The 21,749-nt window shown below is 44.9% G+C and overlaps 1 protein-coding gene across 1 annotated transcript in view; it reads left to right on the top strand.

Annotated features, from left to right (window-relative positions):
• The window catches only part of LOC146007887 (interferon regulatory factor 4-like), a 28,104-nt gene extending 10,745 nt beyond the window's left edge, over nucleotides 1–17,359 (top strand). The window contains exons 3-10 of the mRNA XM_083146622.1: nucleotides 1,535–1,761; nucleotides 2,473–2,647; nucleotides 6,471–6,550; nucleotides 10,420–10,486; nucleotides 11,059–11,169; nucleotides 11,868–12,260; nucleotides 13,519–13,634; nucleotides 16,244–17,359. Coding sequence (XP_083002748.1) covers nucleotides 1,535–1,761; nucleotides 2,473–2,647; nucleotides 6,471–6,550; nucleotides 10,420–10,486; nucleotides 11,059–11,169; nucleotides 11,868–12,260; nucleotides 13,519–13,634; nucleotides 16,244–16,303 — 1,229 coding nt within the window. The 3' untranslated portion in view covers nucleotides 16,304–17,359. The remainder of the gene's footprint in view (nucleotides 1–1,534; nucleotides 1,762–2,472; nucleotides 2,648–6,470; nucleotides 6,551–10,419; nucleotides 10,487–11,058; nucleotides 11,170–11,867; nucleotides 12,261–13,518; nucleotides 13,635–16,243) is intronic.
• Nucleotides 17,360–21,749: the final 4,390 nt, after the last annotated feature.

The following is a 21,749-nucleotide window of genomic DNA, read 5'->3' as shown; positions in this document are numbered from 1 at the left end:
CGCCCCCCATGCCCCGCACAGCATTACTGGGCAGCTCATCATGTCCTGAATGCAGCAGGACAGAGAGAGCCGAGGACTCAAGTGACACCGCCGCCGATTGCCCGACGCCCCTCCCCCCCCCTTCCACAGCATTACTGGGCAGCTCATCATGTCCTGAATACAGCAGGACAGAGATAAGACTCAAGTGACACCGCCGCCGATGCCCGCCCCCCAAGTCCCGCACAGCATTACTGGGAGTATGGAATATATACAAAAAAACACACACAATAGACAGTATAACTTTATTACAACACTCACATATACTCACCTTGTCCCTGGTGTCACTCGGTCCTCATCCACCCTTGTTTCTCCATGTAGGCATCCCAGAGCTTTTAACAAAAATGACTACCAGAACCAACCCGGACCTAAAGTAGCTATATGGGTATACCCATATATCTCCTCTCCACAAATTACGGAACCCACGTGTGTTACGTCATTCACACAGCCGACAGCAAATCATATTGGACATTTTGTCTTTTAAAATTAGTATTTATATTTGTAAATCCAAATGTGTCTTAGAGCTTGCCCAGCAATGTCTCTAATCTATCTTTAAAGTCACAGTCACAGTAGGATCTTCTTGTATTTTATGATATGTTTATTGTCATCTAATTTCTCTCCTCAACTTATGGTCGAAATACGTATCAGCAGGCCTCACAGTAATCACAGTATTATGTCTCAAGATGCGTGCATTTGTATTTTACTTGTGATGTCTAGCCAAAGAATCATGCAAGGTCTGATCCTATAGCCAGTGGTGCCATCTTTTGCACTCAATCAGCCAGTCAATACAAATGCACAGGTCTGATAACCAGTGTGACATGGCGGCATGTGGAAGTCGCGCCTTCAACTCTCACACACTGGTTAGTAAGAGGCATTTCTGGTATTGGTTCCATATTGGAATACATGCCACATTGCATGTATCTACAGATGGATCACAACATCTATATATGTACATTTGGGATTGATTTTATAAAGTGTGGCGAGCGCAGCAAGCCACTGAGCCCAAAGCGTGGCAAGCGCAGTGTGCCCCGCGAGGGGATGTGGAAAACGAGCCCGAAGCAAGGCGAGCACAGCGAGCCCCGCGAGGGGACGCAAAATACATGTCAAAGAATCTGCATTCCCTCACGAGGCTCGCTGCGCTCGTTTTCCACGTCCCCTCGCGGGGCGTGCTGCACTTGCCACGCTTTGGGCTTGGTGGCTTGCTGCGCTCGCAACACTCTGTAAAATCTACATCACGCCTACGTGGATAGTGGGGGTATGAACAGGTTGGGAGGACAAGTACCTCGTCCCCTCACGGGGCTGGCTGCGCTCGCCATGCTTTGGGCTGACGTGGATAGTGGGGATGTGATAAATCGCATTGCTTGCAAATCGTATACGATGCGATCCAGGGGCAGTGGCGCCGTGAAACTACACAAGTACCGTTTACTGTATAACATAACTGACATAAAGCAGATAGATGTTTAGGCCATTCTCTTCAATCTCTTTGTCCTACCCTTAGGTCTTGGAAGAGGATTGGAGGATCAGAGGATTGGATCTCTTGGACAGGATATGTGTGAAAAAGGATCCCCACCTCTACTATTAAAGGAGTGGCTCATACTTCAGATAAACAGTGGCAAATATCCTGGACTGCGGTGGGAAAATGAAGAGAAGACAATTTTCCGAATCCCATGGAAGCATGCATCCAAACAGAACTACAGCAAGCAGGAAGATGCTGCCTTATTCAAGGTCCTTTCTTTACAGTAACTTTAAATTATAACCAGCATCACTTAGGAGCCATAATACTAAGGGGCCCATTTATCAAGTAACATTTGCGGCTAAATCCCGGGGGTTAACCGCAAATTTTATGTATCACTGAAATGTATTAAAGGGGGACTGCAGCAGGGATCGGATCCCCCCCTGCAGCGCCGCCGGACGCATCCCCCATAGGTTTCTATGGGGGAAGCGAAGCTGCCCTATGTATCAACATCGGGCAGCCCGGCATCGCACCCCTGGGCTATCGCCATTCTGATATGGCGATAGCCCATTGTAGCGATGGCTACGGGATCGCACTGCGAGCGGGGCAGTGTGGTCACAGGGGTCGGTGGGGGTCAGCGCATAACCGCGCATGCGCAGACCCCCCGGCTTCCGGGTCAGGGCTTCGCAGGGACGGGCTCCTTTCGGAGCCCTGTCCCTGCACCCTCAAATTGATACATCGAGGCGGTATCAGATGATACCGCAATGCGATGCCCGGCGGTGTTATCACGCCGGCATCGCAATACAATGATAAATGCGCCCCTAAATCTGATACCTATTGCAATCCTCTGAAACATGTCTATTCCTCCAATGTGTATAAATAGAGTGAAACTAATACCCTATTATAATAACTATCTCTTATATTGGGCAAATGATGGGGGATAGCACTGTGGTTTACAGGTAATCTCTCCATTACTTTCACAGGCCTGGGCAATGTATAAGGGAAAGTTTAGAGAGGGGTCTATAAAGGAAGATGCATCTGTGTGGAAAACACGACTCCGATGTGCTCTTAACAAGAGTCCAGACTTTCATGAGATCATGGACAACTGTGATGACCCAGGCGAACCCTACAAGAGATATAGAATTGTGTCTGAAACCGGTAAATAGAATTATTACCTTGATCAATGACATTTGTTGTGTGTGCATGTACATACCCTCCAACATTTGAAGGGCAAAAATCGGTACACATACGGAAAGGGGGCGTGGCCATGGACAAAGGGGGCGTGGTCACACCCTCTTTCCGAATGTGTAATGGAAATTTTTTTAATGCATGATGTGATGTTAAATTCCTATTATATACATATATTAGTGGTGGGCAACGATTACAATTTTTAATCGCGAATAATGGGCTAGATAAAGTGTGTAAATCATGTTAGGTATACCGGGAAAGATGAAACAAAAAAGACTCTCAGACACACAATGGAAATATTAACAGGCTTTTTATTTCTTGATGTGCTCCCAGTGTATTCATAGCCTTTCAGATACTACTAACTCCACTCTATACATTAGATAAGGGAGAAGTACATGAGAGGCCCCTGTGAAAAAAAATATAGAGATACATCTAGAAATCTAACTACTGAATCTCGTGGCTGTATTGTTATTTTCAAGAAAAGCTTGTCTTATGTAATATATACTCATCAATGCTGTATATTGTTTCTTATATTATGCAAAATAAAAATCGTTTGGCAAAAAACTTTTTTTTTAATCGTGATTAATCTCAAGAAATTTTTGCGATTAACTGCGATTAATCACATTTTTATGCGAAAAATTCTATAACATATTCAAAAGTAGTGTATTGCGCACTTTTATTAAGAACTGCTATAGGAACAACAGTGCAATAACATTTGGTTTGCAAACACTTAGTAAAATGTGCTTTTTCACAGCAGTATACTATTTACTCATACTGTAGCATTTAAAAGAAATGAATAAACTAAAATAATTATAATATTTCCTCCCAACATGACCCATGCCTGGAGGGACAAACTACTCTACTCCTGGACTTTCCTCTTAATTTATGATTGCCATTACCTGTTTTGAACAGGTTATGCTGTGTACACACGGGGAAGATATATTGCTCAGCCATATTTGGCTGAGCAATATATGGCTGAGCAATATATTGCTCAGTTTCTCCTTTTCATCAGCAACCAGAGATGGTCGCTGATGAAAAAGAAACTGCCGGGGGAGCCCGGCAGTGGTAATCAGCTGGTCCTGCGACCAGCGATCACCACAGGGGCAAAAACGGGAGTGCGCACCCGGCGAAATATCGCCGGTGCACACTCCCATTGCGGGCAATATGGTCGCTCAGCGACCATATTTCTCGCGATTTTGCACAAAATCGCCCCCGTGTGTACGCACCTTTAGATCTAAGACAGGGGCTTCACCACAGATGATAGCAATCATAAATTAAGAGGAAAGCCCAGGAATACAGCATTCTGTCCCTACAGGAAATAATCATGTTGGGAGGTATGCTTTAACACAGTGGTCTCCAACCTTTTTTGGGGTGTGAGCTACTCACGGAAAAATAATCCACCCAAAGAGCTTCTAATATTTAAAAAAAAAATAATCTGCCTAATAAACAAATAATGCCATTTACACATTATGCCACACACTGTAATGCCCCTGACATATTATATATGCCACATACTGTACTGTGTGCGTGCGCCAAAAAATGGGTGTAGCCACATGCCACATGGGGTGTGTCCAATGAAAATGGGGGTGTGATACACATATGCCACAAATAGTGCAGTGCCAGGTATACATATGCCCAAATAGTGCCAGATACACATATGCTCCCAATAGTGCCATATACACATATGTCCCCAATAGCGACAGATACACATATGCTCCCATGGTGCCAGATATGCCCCCACTGTGCCAGAAACAGGTATTTGTTTATTTACAGTTTCATATATAGCGCAGCATATTCCGTTGCGCTTTACAATTGTGCCCCCACTGTGCCAGGTATGTCTCCTACTGTGCCAGGAATGCCCCCACTGTGCCAGGAATGCCCCCTTTGTGCCAGACACAGGAATGCCCCCACTGTGCAGAGTATGTCCCCACTGCACCAAGTATGCCCCCCACGGCGCCAGAAATGTCCCCATGGTGCCAGATATGTCCCCACGGTGCCAGGTATGCCCTAACGGTGCCAGGTATGCCCCCATGGTTCCAGGTATGCCCCCACTGTGCCACGTATGCCCCCTTTGTGCCAGACACAGAAATGCCCCCACTGTGCAGAGTATGTCCCCACTGCACCAAGTATGCCCCCACAGAGCCAGAAATGTCCCCATGGTGCCAGATATGTCCCCACGGTGCCAGGTATGCCCCCACTGTACCACCATTGCCCCCACTGTGCTATTATTGCCCCCACTGTGCCATTATTGCCCCCACTGTGCCACCATTGCCCCCACTGTGCCAGGCATGCCCCCACTGTGCCAAGCATGCCACCATTGCCCCCATTGTGCCACCATTGCCCCCACTGTGCCAAGCATGCCCCCACTGTGCCAGGCTTGTCCCCACTGTGCCATGTATGCCCCCACTGTGCCATGTATGCCCCCACTGTGCCATCAGCAGAACTTACTGGCTTTGTTGCTCCTGCCAGGGGAGGAGAGTCCGGGGCTGGCTGGGATGCCTGGCAGGCTCCTCCGTCCTCCGCTCTGTCTCCTGCGCCGCCACTTCCCCTGCCTGGGCCGTCAGCAGATCAAAGCTTACGGCCCGGCTCCTGATTGGCTGCTGGCCCCCCGAGCTCTGATTGGCTGACGGCTCAGTCAGTCACAGGTATACACAGTGAGGGGAAGGAAAGACGCGCAGTGCGCTCTCCTCCCCTCAGAACTGGAAGCGGCGGCGGCAGTGGCCAATGGAGGGAAGGAGGGAGGGAGGGAAGGAGGGAGGGAAGGGCAACCTGACCCGCTTGCGGACTGACCCACAGGCGGGCGGCAGCAGTGGTTGAGCCACCCGGATCGCCTCCGCGAGCTACTGCAACATCCCATGTGAAATAGAACTCTTATCTTAGTAAATATCCCCCATTAAGTCCAAAGGAAGAAAAGTAATTTGCAGATCTAGAGCCCGATTCAAACCTACTCGGTTGTGACTGTTCAGAGCCCAGGGAGCTCACTGACAGCACCCCTGAATTATATTGCACACATGGCAGCACCCCATGACTGATACAGCACACATGGCGGCACCCTCAGAAATTTACAGCATACATGGCAACACCCCTTGAATTATACCGCACACATAGCAGTACCCCTGGAATTATATGGCACACATGGCTGCACCCCTGGAATTATACGGCACACATGGCAGTTCCTCTGGAATGATATGGCACACATGGTAGCACTGCAGGAATGATATGGCACACATGGTAGCACTGCTGGAATTATACGGAACACATGGCAGCACGCTTGGTATTATACAGGACCCCTGGACTGATATGGCACACATGGCGGCACACATGGCAGCACCCCTGGAATTATACAGCACACATGGTAGCACCCCTGAAATTATATGGCACACATGATAGCACCCCTGGAATTATATGGTACAATTGTCAGCACCCCTGGGCTGATATGGCACACAAGGCAGCCCTGCAGTAAAAAAAAAATATTCTGTACATACTGTATATATTTCTCTTTTTCTTATAATATACATTTTTTTAAATAATGCAGCAACCTCAATGCCCCACAGTAGTCCCCCATAGCATCCTCTTAGTAGCCCCAAACAGCAGAATACAGCATAGTAGGCCCCTATAGCAGGCACCTTAGAAGTCCCCCATAGTAGTCCCCCAGGTTTATAGTAGTCCCCCATAGCAGTGACTTCCGTTTACACTGAGCAGGACACTTAGCAAAAGGGGCCCACATTGTAGATAGGATTACATGAATGTTGTATTTCTAATGAGTATCTCAATGGAATTTATTGTGTTACAGGTGAAGGCAATAAAAAAGCTTCTAAGAACCCCCACCAAGAAGGAGCTTCAAGACCCCCAGAAAAACCACAGACAATTAAGGTTATTACAAGGGCAGTAATAAAGGCACATAAATATATATTTAATATATTAATTACATGTCAGTATTTCTGGAGACCGCCCAACGTGTTCTCTGCCACTTTCTACAGATACACTTCTCAACGACTCATTTTGGGCCTGATTCTGAGTCACATGCTGCTTGAAATGCAGCCACATCTAGTGATTTTTCTTACCTGGCACATGTGGTGTAGGCTGCATACTAGGGATTTCGGGGGTCACAATGCACATGCGCATTTAACCTTTTTCTGCCGAGCACCAGTAGCGATCGGCTAAAGGTGCCCATACACGGTACAATTATTGTATACAATATTATATACAATATCGCATCTCATCGCATTGCATAGGTTTTGCAACGCAATGAGATGAGATGAGATCTAGTACTAAAAGTATGTGCTGCACATACATTTTAGGCCCTGCACGGCAACCAGGTTATGTGGCTGCGCAGCATAATGTTAGAGACCGCACTGCATAGCCACGCACCTGCCCACTTACAGCAGTTCCCTGGGCAGCATGGCATTCAGAGGCCTAGTTACAGAAGGAAGAAAGAAAAAGTAGTCGTGGTGGATGCACACCTTGTTGGAGTATAATATTATTTATCTTAATGATTTGTTGTTGATTTTATATCTTGAGTGGGGAATCCTTTTAATCTTTAATCAGGTTTGGATTCAGGAAATACCCACTATAGTTTGGCGAAATAGGAGAGGTTAAAAGTATTTTTTACATATAACAAATACATACATTTGGTGACAAAGGATAGAAATAAGTGTATATAGGTTTAAAAATATAGGCAGACCTGGCTGTGTGGTGTGGTGCCTGTTTATAAGCTAGATATGAGTATTTCCAGGATACACGGTATGTTGGAGTTTATTGCCTATGTTGGCTTATTGATACTCCTATTGCGTGTATCAATACTGGACCTCAAATGACCCTATTGCTTAATGCTCTATCAGTCTTGTGGGATACATGGTTCCCCTTTGTATCCCACAAGACTGATAGAGCATTAAGCAATAGGGTCATTTGAGGTCCAGTATTGATACACACAATAGGAGTATCAATAAGCCAACATAGGCAATAAACTCCAACATACCGTGTATCCTGGAAATACTCATATCTAGCTTATAAACAGGCACCACACCACACAGCCAGGTCTGCCTATATTTTTAAACCTATATACACTTATTTCTATCCTTTGTCACCAAATGTATGTATTTGTTATATGTAAAAAATACTTTTAACCTCTCCTATTTCGCCAAACTATAGTGGGTATTTCCTGAATCCAAACCTGATTAAAGATTAAAAGGATTCCCCACTCAAGATATAAAATCAACAACAAATCATTAAGATAAATAATATTATACTCCAACAAGGTGTGCATCCACCACGACTACTTTTTCTTTCTTCCTTCTGTAACTATTGCATTTAGTCGATAGGATAGCACCCCCCGCCAACCAAATAGAGCGGGCCAAACACCCTGAGTCTATAAGGGTACGATACCACCCTATCTTTTTTGTGTGCAGATTTCTACCCAACCCTCTCCCTAACATTCAGAGGCCTACCCTGGGAATCCCGAGATTGACAGTTTTTCTCAAATCTCGGGATTAATAAAAGGGCACGGGAGTGGCCTCCCTACAGCATACACATCTTTGTAAATGTACATATGACTGTTGATGTTTGTTTCTCTGCAGCCATCAAAAGGGCTTTTTTGAGGGATATCTTGGCAGCATCAATGTGCGCATGCTATAATTTCACGTGTGCATCACAGACTCTTCTGAGTCTATGCACTGTGGACAACAATGTCAGACACATCTCCTACACCTAGTATGGAGTGCCGAGTAATACTAATGACAGCTGCTCTCACGTACAGAATAGAATGCGGTAGTGGGTACTAATAAGAATGTGAATAATGTAGCTTTAGCATTCCCTTTACAAGCGGCTGGATATGTGTTTGCATCAGGTCTTGCTATTGTAGTTACTGAAGTTGCGGAGTTCAGTCATTGATGAAATGAGCTTTTTAAAAAACATCAATGATTCAATTTAGGACAGGTGACTGAAATAGCAAATGAAGGGCCTAATTCAGAGATGTAGGCAGACGGAATGGTTATGTACATCTCCAATGTTTGTGGGACTCCTGCCTAATCGCTCCATGTCCCCCATAGTCACAGCATGCCTGACATGAGCGGGCGGTGACAGTTCTACAAAACTGAGTTTTTTTCGGGGTGCTGAGGCCGGGTTCTGTGTGTTTGAACAATAAGCTCAGGCATACTGAGGTGGCAGAATGCTGTGAACACCGCACCAAATGACTGCAATGGTTATTTATTCCTGGGTCTTCAGAAGCCGCACTCGAATCAGCGCTGCATGCAGGAGGCTTTGATTTCCTACAGACGTCTTTTGCTGCATTAGACACCTTAAGCATCCAAAGGTGCAGCAGCGCACAAGACTGCCTCCATCTCGGAATCAGGCCCTAAGAGATTAGTTCAGTAGCAGAGCATGTGGAAGTGGTAGGGTTAAAGTCTCCAATTTAAATTGAAATAATTAAAATTGGTTGTCAGATTCTAAACAGATGAAAGAGATTGACAAAGGTCTAAACCGTTATTACCCGGTAGAAACAAACGTCTCTTTTTGATGGTGGTGGAGCAGCAGTTGGTATCCATGTGGATGTAGCCTCTGTTCCTTTGTCTGTTTACTAATTACCTGTAAGAACACATTCAGATGACAGCCGGGATGTCAATGGGACATAACTCTATTGATCTCTATACTGTAACATATGTGTTGTCCACACAGGAATACAGGAATATAGTAGATAGTAAGAATTATCTAAAGGCACAGATTTATCAAGATTATCTCCGAGTTGCCATGTAATGCTATATGCAGATCCGCCTGCACATCAGTGGAATAATTGGAATGCAGCAGGCAATTTTACATCTGCCAATTGTTAGCCAATCTGCATAGCTTGGCCCAGGCAGCTAAAGACATCTTAAGATAGGGGTTGTAGCCTATGGCCTACATAATGCACAGCTCTTTCAGGACCCCTTTGCGGCTAATTCCCCGAAACCCAAAAGTAAGACGGAGTGCTCGCAGCAAGAATCAGCAGTTGTGGCTAATTCCCTCCTGCCCCACTCGCAGCTGCTTTTCCTATACGTTTTTATGGTGGATGCAATTCTATATACCAATATCAGGCAGCATCAGATCAGGTCCCAGAGCTACCGCCATTCTGAGATGGTGGTAGCTCATTGTAGCCTATGGGCTACTTACCGCACTGCCGGCTGGGCAGGTCAGTCAGGGGTCAGTGCTAAGTGCACACGTCAAAGCAGCTCGCATGGACGGGATCCTTTTGGACATACATCCCGCCGATAGGATCACAGGATCACTTTGCATTGTACTGTATATGCGATCCTATGGCAAATGGGTCCCTTAGTCTGCTGTAGTGCAGCAGACAAGAAGTAAAGTCATTGCACATGCGATTGCCTTACTCACTGATCGCTTAAATGGGCTCTCATTCCAGTCCCAGCCCATTCAGGCAAACCAGGCTTCCTTATTGCGTGAATCTTCATTTTCAGAGGCACGCCATAGTTATTAATAAACATGCCCCTAAATGTAAGCACACTGGTTTTACAGTTAATATTGTCTGCATTCTAAAATTCAGGAAAAAAAACCTGCAGGTAATTGGTGATTTACAAGAGCCACTTAGCAAATACAGCAGATTCCTGAGTAACTAGAAAAACTTCTGGCTTCCGATAAGTGAACTGTGTATTTGACATTTTTCATTGTTGCTTCCGTTTTGGAGCTTGTCTTTCAGGCTTTGGTATCATTCTCCTTTTCTAATTAAAGTCATTCTCCACTCCTCCTCTTAGATGGAGACAGAAGGTCCACCTGACATTCAAAACAAATTACAGGGGTTAGCGAGTCCGAAGGAAAGAGGTGAGAAAAGACACTATCAGCGTAGTTATTAGAACATACTTCCCACCACCTTTGATGCTTGTGAAGTGTCCGCACCGGGTCACAGTACATAGAGAAACAAGGACCATCCTAGGAGAAATAGGAATTTGAGGTCTCAAATGAACTAACTGAGCGTGAAATTCTTCAGTCCTAATACTGTGAATGTGCTGAGCTCATATTTTGTATACTTTTTTACGGCATAAAGCCTTTTATTAACCCTCTGCAGTCCAAAATCTTTTATTCAATTTCGTCTGGTTTAAATGTTTAAATTAATTGTAACTTTTTTTTAATTAAAAAATGATCTACGTTGAATGTTGAACGATATTAATGTTTTTATTTTAAAGTGGCTCACCATTGGATCTGCTATTAGCGCTAGGGATGTTGAGCCTAACTAGACGTAGGACCTGAAAGGGTTAAACCTAAAACGACGCAGTATTTACCAAGTTGTTTTTATGGGCCAGTCATCAAATCTGGCTGTTGCTTTGTCATTGAGCATTTTTATGTAATAATATATAAATGCAGACAGACTTCCACTTACTTCCCCTCCTGTCCAGGATGTCTTACTGACCCAGTCACATGGAGGAGTCCTCAGATTGATCATAAAGTAACAGATTTGACAGAGGGAGCTGCTGTTATCCTACCATCACCTTTATCATCATCATCAGGTTAGTCATGCCAGTCACATCACCTGAGGTAGCATCAGACGCAGGTGTGAATCTTTAGCAATACGCAAGCCCGAGGAGACTTATCATGAGTCAGTAGTGATGCCCTACATGGTGAGCACATGCTATTACATTTCCTAAGGGCTCTTGCTTTGTAACACTGGAAATCTTAGCATTTATTTTTCTTATAGATGAGATCACATGTACAGGAACGCAGGAATGTATTGTCAACACAACAGCAATACACTAACAGATAAATAAAAGGAGCAAAACTTTATGTATGTTAGAGATGAGCGGGTTCGGCTTTACTCAGATTACTTGGTTCTCAAATCCGGATTGTGTTGGCTGTCCCGTGTTTTGGATAACCATTAAGATCCCACTTTGAGATCCAAGTAAATCCGAGTAAAATGGAACCCGCTCATCTCTATTTTTTGATGAATGATTCCTGGTGACGGTTTGAAATAAAACCGAAATGTTAAGTCCGTGAGTGCCGCTCTTACTACTACTTAAATACTACTACTTTTGAGAAGGCAACCGGCTGAACAATCAACTATATACCAAGAGTGTCAGTATATAGTCTACTATCTATCATCTATCTATCTATATATATATATATATATATATATATATATATATATATATATATATATTTCTCTTGACATTGTGTATAAGTCTTCCATATTTTGTTTTCCTTACTGCAGACTTCTGGCTTCATGTGCGCCTATACTATCAGGATAATCTAGTAACTGAAGTCACTACGCAGACAGCTGAAGGATGTCACATTGTCCCACTATCCTCATCCCAACGTGAATACAGTCTTGGTCCACCCGTTCCACTGGAGATAATCCCATTTCCATCCCCAGAGGATCTCCCATGCTTTCTGTCCCCGCAGATGCGTTTGGTTCTCAAAAATCTACTCATGCACACGGACAAAGGAGTTTTACTTTGGGTGGCACCAGAGGGTGTTTTTGTAAAGCGACAATGCCAGGTCCGTGTCTACTGGAGTGGTCCGCTAGCTGTGCACAATGACCGGCCTAACAAATTGGAGAGACATAAGACATGCAAGGTGTTGGACACAGAGCTTTTCATGAATGGTAAGATTCAAAAATAGAGAGGCGCACTAACAATACTAGGACTGTAGGGAGTGGGAAACAGAGAGGTAGTCAATGACACAGGAGATGAGGGCGAATCACTGGGATAGGGAGAAGGGGTATGGATCATTGGATAGACAGAAATTAGGTCTACAAGCATCAGATGGACCATTTAAGGTCGACATGGGTTAAGTCGACAGGGCCATTAGGTTGACACAAGCATTAGGTCAACATGGGGAAGGTCGACAGTCAAAAGGTCTAAATGGGGTGTTTCACCTTTTTTTGTTCCAAATAACGACACAGTTGACATGAAAACTAAAAAAGTGCACAGCTTCCCCTCGCACGGCTTGCAGTGCTCTCTATGCTTCGTGCACGGTGCCTCTCTATGCTCGCCACACTATTTTATTCTCCCACCAGGCCCTAGTGGAAGGTAGGGCATGAACTACCGCCTGTCAGCACATGTCGGCACATATTGACTCAAAAAAAGTGAAAAACCCACGTCGACCTCTTGACTGTTGACCTTCCCCATGTCGACCTAATGTCCCTGTTGACCTATCCCATGTCGACCTTCATGCATGTTGACCTTCAGTCTTGTTGACCTTCATGCATGTCAACCTAGTGATCGTATCCCAGGAGAAATGACACAAACTGTGATTGGCTCCAAATATCTCAAAACTAAAGCTGCAAAAATGAATAGACCTTAGTGCTGATATATCAGTTTTTTTTTACCCGGGTGTGGTATAGCTTGCAGAAAATGGCTTGTTAGACAGTCAAAAGGACGACATTGCCAAAAGGTCGACACATGAAAAGGTCAACATGCGTTTTCATGTTTTTTTGTCGACACCTCAGAACGTGGACCCCCCATTAGTGTAGTGATTCGCTCGCCATGCTTTGGGTCAGGTGCCTCGCTCTGCTATCACTGCTGCAGCATGGACGGTGTAATGGTTAGCATTACTGCCTCACAGCGCTGAGGTTATGAGTTCAATTCCCACCATGGCCCTAACTGTGCGGAGTTTGTATATTCTCCCCGTACTTGCGTGGGTTTACTCCGGGTGCTCCGGTTTCCTCCCACAATACAAAAATATGCTGGTAGGCTAATTCGCTTCCAACAAAATTATCTCTAGATTAAATGTGTGCATGTACATGTGGTAGGGAATATACCTATCACCCAGTGATGCCCTGTCCAAACAACATAGTGATATAAAATGATTTAATGACAGGACAATTACTCTTACACCTGCCTCCCACCCCTCTGTTGTAGAGCTTCAGATGCATGTGACGCGCAGTGGTCCAGAGCCCAATTACCAGATCCAGCTCTGTTTTGGTGAGGAGTTTCCAGATTCAACCATGGACACTAAAAAACTAATAACAGCACATGTGAGTATACCGCCTCTTCACCAACCAGTATGTGCAACACTTACAGATAGACACTTCTAAGTCCGCAAACCCGAGAGACAGTGATACATAACATGTACGCACACAGCGTATCTTCATACGGTCAGGATGCCAGCGGTCAATATACTGACACCGGCATCCTGAAGGAGGGAATCCCAAAAAAGGACAGGTGAGTATACTCACCCTACCCCCCCCCTAACCCACCCCTTTTGCAGCCTAACCCTAACTGTCTAACCCCCACACCCCACTGCCTAATCCTATCCTAACCTCCCCTGCCCTCCCTGCAACCTGACCCTAACCCCACCTTTTTGGTAGCTAACCCCCCCCCCCCCCCCCGTGCAGCCCAATGCTAAATTCCCCCTTCACACAGCCTAACCATAAGTCCCCCCAATAGTGCTGACTGCACCCCATTTTACCGGAAATATACCTCAGACATGCGCACATGTATACATTGAATATAAACCTCACATGTAAAAACCTGTAGAACTAAAGCATACAGTCACACATACATCGTGTATTGGCTACACGTTATGTGCGGGTGCGCTGTAGAGGAGCACTGTCTTGGTATTTGTTGTTGGAGTTACTGGGGTCTCTATATAGGTAGAATTCAAATGAATTCCTGAAGCTACTGTAACTGTTATGTGTTTACACTTAAACTTGTGTCACTAAGTGTAGGTGTATAGTACTTGTGTCACTAAGTGTAGGTGTATAGTACTTGTGTCACTAAGTGTAGGTGTATAGGTCTTGTGTCACTAAGTGTAGGTGTATAGGTCTTGTGTCACTAAGTGTAGGTGTATAGTACTTGTGTCACTAAGTGTAGGTGTATAGGTCTTGTGCCACTAAGTGTAGGTGTATAGGTCTTGAGTCACTAAGTGTAGGTGTATAGTACTTGTGTCACTAAGTGTAGGTGTATAGTACTTGTGTCACTTAGTGTAGGTGTATAGGTCTTGTGCCACTAAGTGTAGGTGTATAGTACTTGTGTCACTAAGTGTAGGTGTATAGTACTTGTGTCACTAAGTGTAGGTGTATAGTACTTGTGTCACTAAGTGTAGGTGTATAGGTCTTGTGCCACTAAGTGTAGGTGTATAGTACTTGTGTCACTAAGTGTAGGTGTATAGTACTTGTGTCACTAAGTGTAGGTGTATAGTACTTGTGTCACTAAGTGTAGGTGTATAGTACTTGTGTCACTAAGTGTAGGTGTATAGGTCTTGTGTCACTAAGTGTAGGTGTATAGTATATTTGTGTTGTGAAATGACAGAAAGGGGGATAAGAAAGGGATTTTTCGGTTGCAAATCCACAACGGCACCCAAAGATCTGCGCATGCGCATAAGTGAATGTGGGTGCTCCCAGGGAAACGCTGGGAGCACCCACATTCGCTGGGCGTCCCCATACGAACGGGGGTGGCTTTCTGCCTTCCGGGGGCGGGCAGCTGACATCAATGGCAGGCCTGCGAGGACATTCGGCAACCAGTGGGGGACGCGCATTCGTGTGGGTGGCGGGCGGCGTTACTTGGCGCGCAAGGCTGCTTTAGGAGTAAACCAGAATCAGGCCCTACATCCGACGATCAGCTGCATTGGTTGATTGTAAATTAGCCAATCAAAGAGACCTGCCCATATTACAGATCGAATATGTAAAAATGAATGCATTTAGTAAATTTCCCCCATAGTGTCTACGCTAGGCTAATTTCTTAGCAGGGTGCTGCTCCGTGTCTGATAAAAAATAGCAAAATGTGCCCTGCTAAAACAGCCTGAGCTATGCCATCCCCAGCCACAGGCCACAGGCCACAGTGTTTTTTTTTCTCCTTTCAGATTATTCACAACACAAAGATACTACCTCATTACATATCATATACAAGTTTATACCTATACTTTAGTGACACAAGTTTAAGTGCGAACACAAAACAGTAGAGCGTAGTGATCCAGCAACCAATGGGATGCCTGGAAATATACAGCAGATAAGCATAACTGAAATATACCCCTGTTATGCACCTGTACACCTCCTGTGGTGGAGTTGCTATCACTGCTGCTTACATGTGAACTATTTTGGTGATGAAGCAGGAGGTGTCATGCCTCCTTCGTGCATTACTGGGGTGCCGGACGGGGTCCCGACAGTCATTAACCCGACGTCGGGATCCCGACTGTTAAAACACAGACGGCCAGGTTCCCGACAGCTATTTTCACTCGTGGGGGTCCACGACCCCCATAAAGGGAGAATAGAATAGGTGGCGAGCGTAGCTCGCCACCGTGCCCGCAGCGTGGCGAGCGCAGCAAGCCCGCAAGGGGCTTTGTTGCGCTGGCCACGCTGTCTGAGGCCAGGCAGTCGGGATCCCGACGTCGGGATAATGACTGTCGGGATCCCGACTGTCGGTGAGTCATACCACACCCGCATTACTGATCTGAGCTGTGGCATAGCATCCTATGCAGGGGTGTAAAAAACCCTGGCACTGATCCGGGCTCTGCCTAACGGGGGGATGGGGTGTCAGCAGCAGGGAAAAGTAATTTTACCACCTCTCCAGGACTACTTTAAGCCGTGCAGTACGACTATTGTGCTACTTCTCTAACACATACTTTATCTGTAAATTCCATTCCCAGGTGGAGCCAGTGTTTGCTCGAGAGCTACTTGTGAAAGTAAATACTTTACAGAGGAAATGAATGAACACCCAAGCCATCAGTTTCAGTATTCTGCATTGACTACAGATCAATGATAGTCTTTGCAATTTTTTCCGTACACTGGATTATAAATTGTATTCTGACTGGACTCCTGTACCCAGTGCTATTTTTCAGCAGGAACCAGCAGGAACTCAGTTCCTGAACCTCTAATTAAATATGACATCATCAGGAACTGAAAATCTACTTTCCATAAGATAAGTTGTATTTTAGTCAACTGTGAGTGCCTTTGCTTCTAAATACAATATATAGATCTATCTCTCCCTCCCTTTCTCTATTATATGTATATTTTTTTATTTAATTGATCCCCCCCAGACCTGGAGTTCCTGGACCTATTGTTCCAGAAAAATAATACTGCCTGTACCTGCAAACTTCCTGGTCTTACAGGATCCCCAAAGCCTATAGATTGTAAGCTTGTGAGTAGGATCCTGGAACCTATTTGTCTATTTGTTTGTTATGTATTTCCACATGTAAGTAAAAGCACACACGTGTACCTTGAATATACACCTAAGACAGCAGCACAGACATTGTAATAGCATTACTGCCTCACAGCGCTGAGGTCATGGGTTCGATTCCCACCTTGGCCCTAACTGTGCGGAGTTTGTATATTCTCCCCGTGCTTGCGTGGGTTTCCTCCGGGTACTCCGGTTTCCTCCCACAACCCAAAAATATACAGGTAGGTTAATTGGCTCCCAACAAAAACTAACCCTAGAATGTCTGTGTGTGCGTGTACATGTGGTAGGGAATATAGATTGTAAGCTCCTCTGGAGCAGGGACTGATGTGAATGTTCAATATTCTCTGTAAAGTGCTGCAGAATGGGGGTTATTCTGGTTGATTCGATCAGATGCGAATTTGCATCCTTGCAAGTCAACCAGATCCTGCCTTGCGAATGGTGGTACACCCACCCACCATTCGCACGGCATGGAAATTGATGTTTTACATAAACATTAATTCACAGCCTGTGGGGGAACACCCACATCATTCGATGGTCGCCAACCATTGAGTGATGTGGAAGGTGCACGCACATCTAAGGTTGTTCAGAGCAGAGCTTAGATGTGCGTGTGCACTCTGAGGGAAGTGGGCAGGCAGCTGACATCTAGTGATGTCAGCTGCCCGCCCCCCGCACCCACATCATCAGCCCATTAGCATGAGAATGCCCATGGAACCCTGCACCCGCAAGGATGGGTGCGTGCATGCACCCAGCACATGCGCAGAAATGTGCATGCGCAAAGGAAAAATGTACACAAGCAGAGTGTTCTGGTGCTATGTGAATACAACTTAATGATAACAGATACATATATATTATATTCTGACTGTTCCCTCTGAAACGCTGTATATTCTATTCTTGGCTCTTCCCTCTGTACATGTGTACAATTCTGTTTTAGCTGTCCCCCAGTTTTTACCTATGGGCTGCAGGGCTGCTGTATGGGGGAGGACATTTTATGATGGTCCATTTCCAAATCAGCAGTAGCCAGAGGGGGAAGCTGGGACCGCACCGCAGAGAAGATCTGCAGGTCCCTGCTGCTAAGCGGAGGGGTAAGGCATGGGGGGCATGGGCGGCCGGGGGGGGGGGCTGCTGACAACGCTTCCAAAGAAGCAGTAGCTGGGAGCCGGGACCGCAGCGCAGACAAGTAAATCTGCAGGTCCCGGCCACAGCACGGACGCAGTGGTGGCGGCGTTGGCGTTACAATAGCCCCGCAGACCCCTGGTGCCCGCACTTACACAGTGCCTCCCCGCTACCGCGGGGTCTGCAGGGCTATTGTTACGCCACTGCTGCCTGTCCACTCTATACATGTGTACACAGGGGTGGATCTACTGTGAAACTATTGAAGCTTAAGCTTCAGGGCCCCTAATTGCCCTGAAGCAACTATTTTTTTTAATGAGTGAATTTTTTTAAATGGTTGGATTTTCTTTAAGTGCGGTATTAAAATAAGGTTATTTTATTGATAGAATCATCACGGGTCTTGCTTGTGCAAAATGAATCTGATTTTCACCTCTTGCTGTTATGTACAGTATGGCAATAGCTTGTCACCAATAACACCACGACAGCCAGACTTCTAGTATAGCCTAGCTGCTATCACAGCTTGTATGCGCATCGCTTATTACCATGGGAGCTACTGGGATTTGTAGTCTAGCCCTCTGATTTGCGCTCTGTAGATAGCATGAAACATGTATCCGTTTGGAGTGGACTACTATTCCCGAGAGTATTGTGAGGTGATTATTACTGGAGATTACGCTAGAACAGAGTGATAGTACTCTAGTTTTGTTATTTATTCAATGTAATACTAAGTTTCGTCTCCACCATCGAATGATTTTTCCTCTGTGCAGACACATGCGAGTGGATGTGTAAGCGTTCACATCTTCTCGCATTGTAGCGCTGAGATTTGGGTGATGGGGGGTGTGTTTGATGGGACAGCGTTTACCTGCTCACTAGGCAGCGAATATGTGCAGCTTAGCAGGCAGATCTGAATTAGGCCCTAAGGTGCAAATGCCTCACATGCCTGGTGTCAAATCCAGCTATACGCCCCCTTTATGAAGAACGGTTCCGGGTTCCACCTACCAAACCCCACAGCATGTCAGTCATGACTGAGGCACTGTGGTTGTGCAAGACCCATTGTACACTTGCCCAGAATGGGTCTTGCACCATCAGGTTTGCATACAAATATGATCAGGCCCACAGTCCATAGTTACATGTTCATGTTTATTTCTTACTTACCACAATATTGGCTATGCCTTCATCTGTACAGTATATAGTATTTGGTTTGTATGTAAATATATTTTATTTGTAACTTGTAGCCAGGGCCGGCTACAAGTTCCATCTCCCGCAGCCCCTTCCTATGGTTCTCTAGATCCCCTTTCCGCAATTCTCCAGGCCATACTTGCCTCTTGCTGCTTGATCCTCTGCATGGCTCCTCTGCAATACATCAGCACATGATGATGTCACGTTTAATGCCCTGGTTTTGTGCTGACACAACTGATAAACCTGGTTTTACATCTTCAGACAACAGTATTCTATTGTATGTGATTTATGTATCTTTTTTTAGTTCCTTCTGAGGAACTCAAAAAGATACACTGAGGCTAGCACAGAAAATCTACAATCTACTGTATAAAGAGTTTATTTTTGTTATGTTCTTTTTGTTCAAATATATACAATGGATACACATTCAATCTGTTTCAAAATGTATTCCTTTATTTTATTTATGATTACATTTCATTGTACAGTAATTAACAAGTGTTTCAAATCATTATACAGATTGTAAGCTCCACTGGGGCAGGGACTGATGTGAAAGTTCAAATATTCTCTGTAAAGCGCTGCGGTATATGTGTGCGCTATATAAATAACTGGTCATAGATAATAAATGGTAATAATAATAACTTGTCAGACAAAATAAAGACATTAAGCCAGGGGTTCCCAATCTTTTTTGATTCACGGCACCCCAGAGAATCAGAATTTTTTCACGGCACCCCTAGGTCCCAAAAAAATTAAGTAGATTGGGTTTATATGCGATTCTTAGCGGCAGTTATGTGGTAAAGGGCAGGATTTGCTTCTGTTTGTACACATTCTATGATTGGCAGCCACCAGCACTGGTTTTGCTCATAAATAATTAACCATTAATAATTCGAGTTTGTCCTAGACCACCAACCCGCGGCACCCCTGCATGTGTCCCGAGGCACCCCAGGGAGCCACGGCACACAGTTTGGGAACCACTGCATTAAGCCATGGACTGTGGTAACTATTTGCAAATTTAATGAAGAACAGGTCAACAACGTACTGTTGATGAGTTGAAAATTTTGGCGAAAAATAATGTCATATGAACATTAGCATACAGTACTGCATATGGGAGATATGCCCCGTACACACTATTCAATGCCTCGCTGCAGATTCGATCCCAATGTGCGGCCCTGCAGCTTCTCTTCAGTGACTGTAGGGCATGTCAGAGGTTGCGATCCAGGCATAGAAGGTGGTGAGTATGGTTTCCTTCCACAGATACCCAGAACTTGGATTTCTACTGGACCGATCTACATACAGTATCAAAATAGGCAAGTTGGTATGTGTGGGCTATGTATGAAATAAAGTTGTATTTTTCTGCTGTGTCAGTGTCTTTTTTTTTTGCCTATTGGTTGTTCTGTGGAACAAAGAGTCTCAGCATGGGCCGCATGCTGGGATTTTTGGTTCTCCAAGTCCCACTATGCAGCCCTGGTTTGCTGGGACTCATAGTTCCACAGCAGAACCCAATCGGTTTATCTTTCATTTACAATAACATCAGCCCGGTGCCCAAAGCCCAGGGGCACCAAGGACAGCCCCAGGCTTCTGCCTGGGCAGGGGTAACTCTGGAAGGCTTTATTGGGGGATCCCCAATCCTCCCGGGTCCCTGCCTGGGCTGAACAGCCACGGGGATGAATGCTTTGGCCAGGGGAAATTACATAAAATGTTCCCCCCGGCTGTGGCATTACCCTGTTGGCTGTTTGTGCCCAGTGCTGCTTTTCAAAATACGGGGGACCCCTAGTCATTTTGCCCCCTGTATTGTGGGAACCAGGGCCGGCCCTTGAGCCTGGTGCTGGTTTTGATAATAAAAAAATTGTTTTGTTGTGAAATTTTTTCACAATTAAATGACAACACTGCAGCCCACTAGACCTATAGGAGGAACGCCTTTTCCTGTGGGAATAGCATACAAAAACAGTGAATAGTTTGGTGCAAGTGTTGTAAAAGATGTTCCACTCAAATACCTTATAGGTTAAAAAAGTGTACACCATTTATTTGAAATATACTTACATTGAAAGAAAATATATGGACCACAACTTAATATCCGGTACAATAGAATGACAAGCAATCAAATGCAGAAAATATACCTCACCCTAATTAGGTGCTGCGGTGGGCTATACTCATATGTATTCGATTCACCGTTTGTTTTTTTCGGCGAATCGGGCTGTTTTCACTCCTTGCAGTGAATCTTTTTCACTGAAAATGTGATTCACCCTATTCACTGTTCACCTAAAGCGAACAGTGAATGCCGGCCAGTTCTCCAATTCATGCTCGCTGCAATTCGCTGGTGTATTTCAATGAGGTTTTCACTGGGATTCGCCAAGAGTGTATTCAATGCTAGGATGGCGAATTGCTTTCTCCCTGATTTTTGCCATGATTCACCATTTTGCATTCGACATCTTTTTTAAGTGAACTGGAAAGTGATCTTTTAAAATAAAGGGTTTTATTTTAAATCAGAATTTTTTTTCTGCGAAGGGGCATGCTATTTTTATTCCTGTGCTTGAAGCACATTAATATATATTTAATTTTTATTTTTTTTACATTCGCCAGCCGGGAGCTGCTCATTAGATATTCATATATTCACTGCTCCCGCTCATTACATATTCACATATAAACAGGATTCACTGCACATGCTGAATCTCCTCATTGAATACCGCCCAAAGTCT

Source organism: Crinia signifera, chromosome 6 (assembly GCF_055691185.1).
Source record: "Crinia signifera chromosome 6, ASM5569118v1, whole genome shotgun sequence".
Taxonomy (NCBI): Eukaryota; Metazoa; Chordata; class Amphibia; order Anura; family Myobatrachidae; genus Crinia; species Crinia signifera.
Note: the sequence above shows the minus strand (reverse complement) of the source record. Positions and strands in the feature narration are given on the sequence as shown.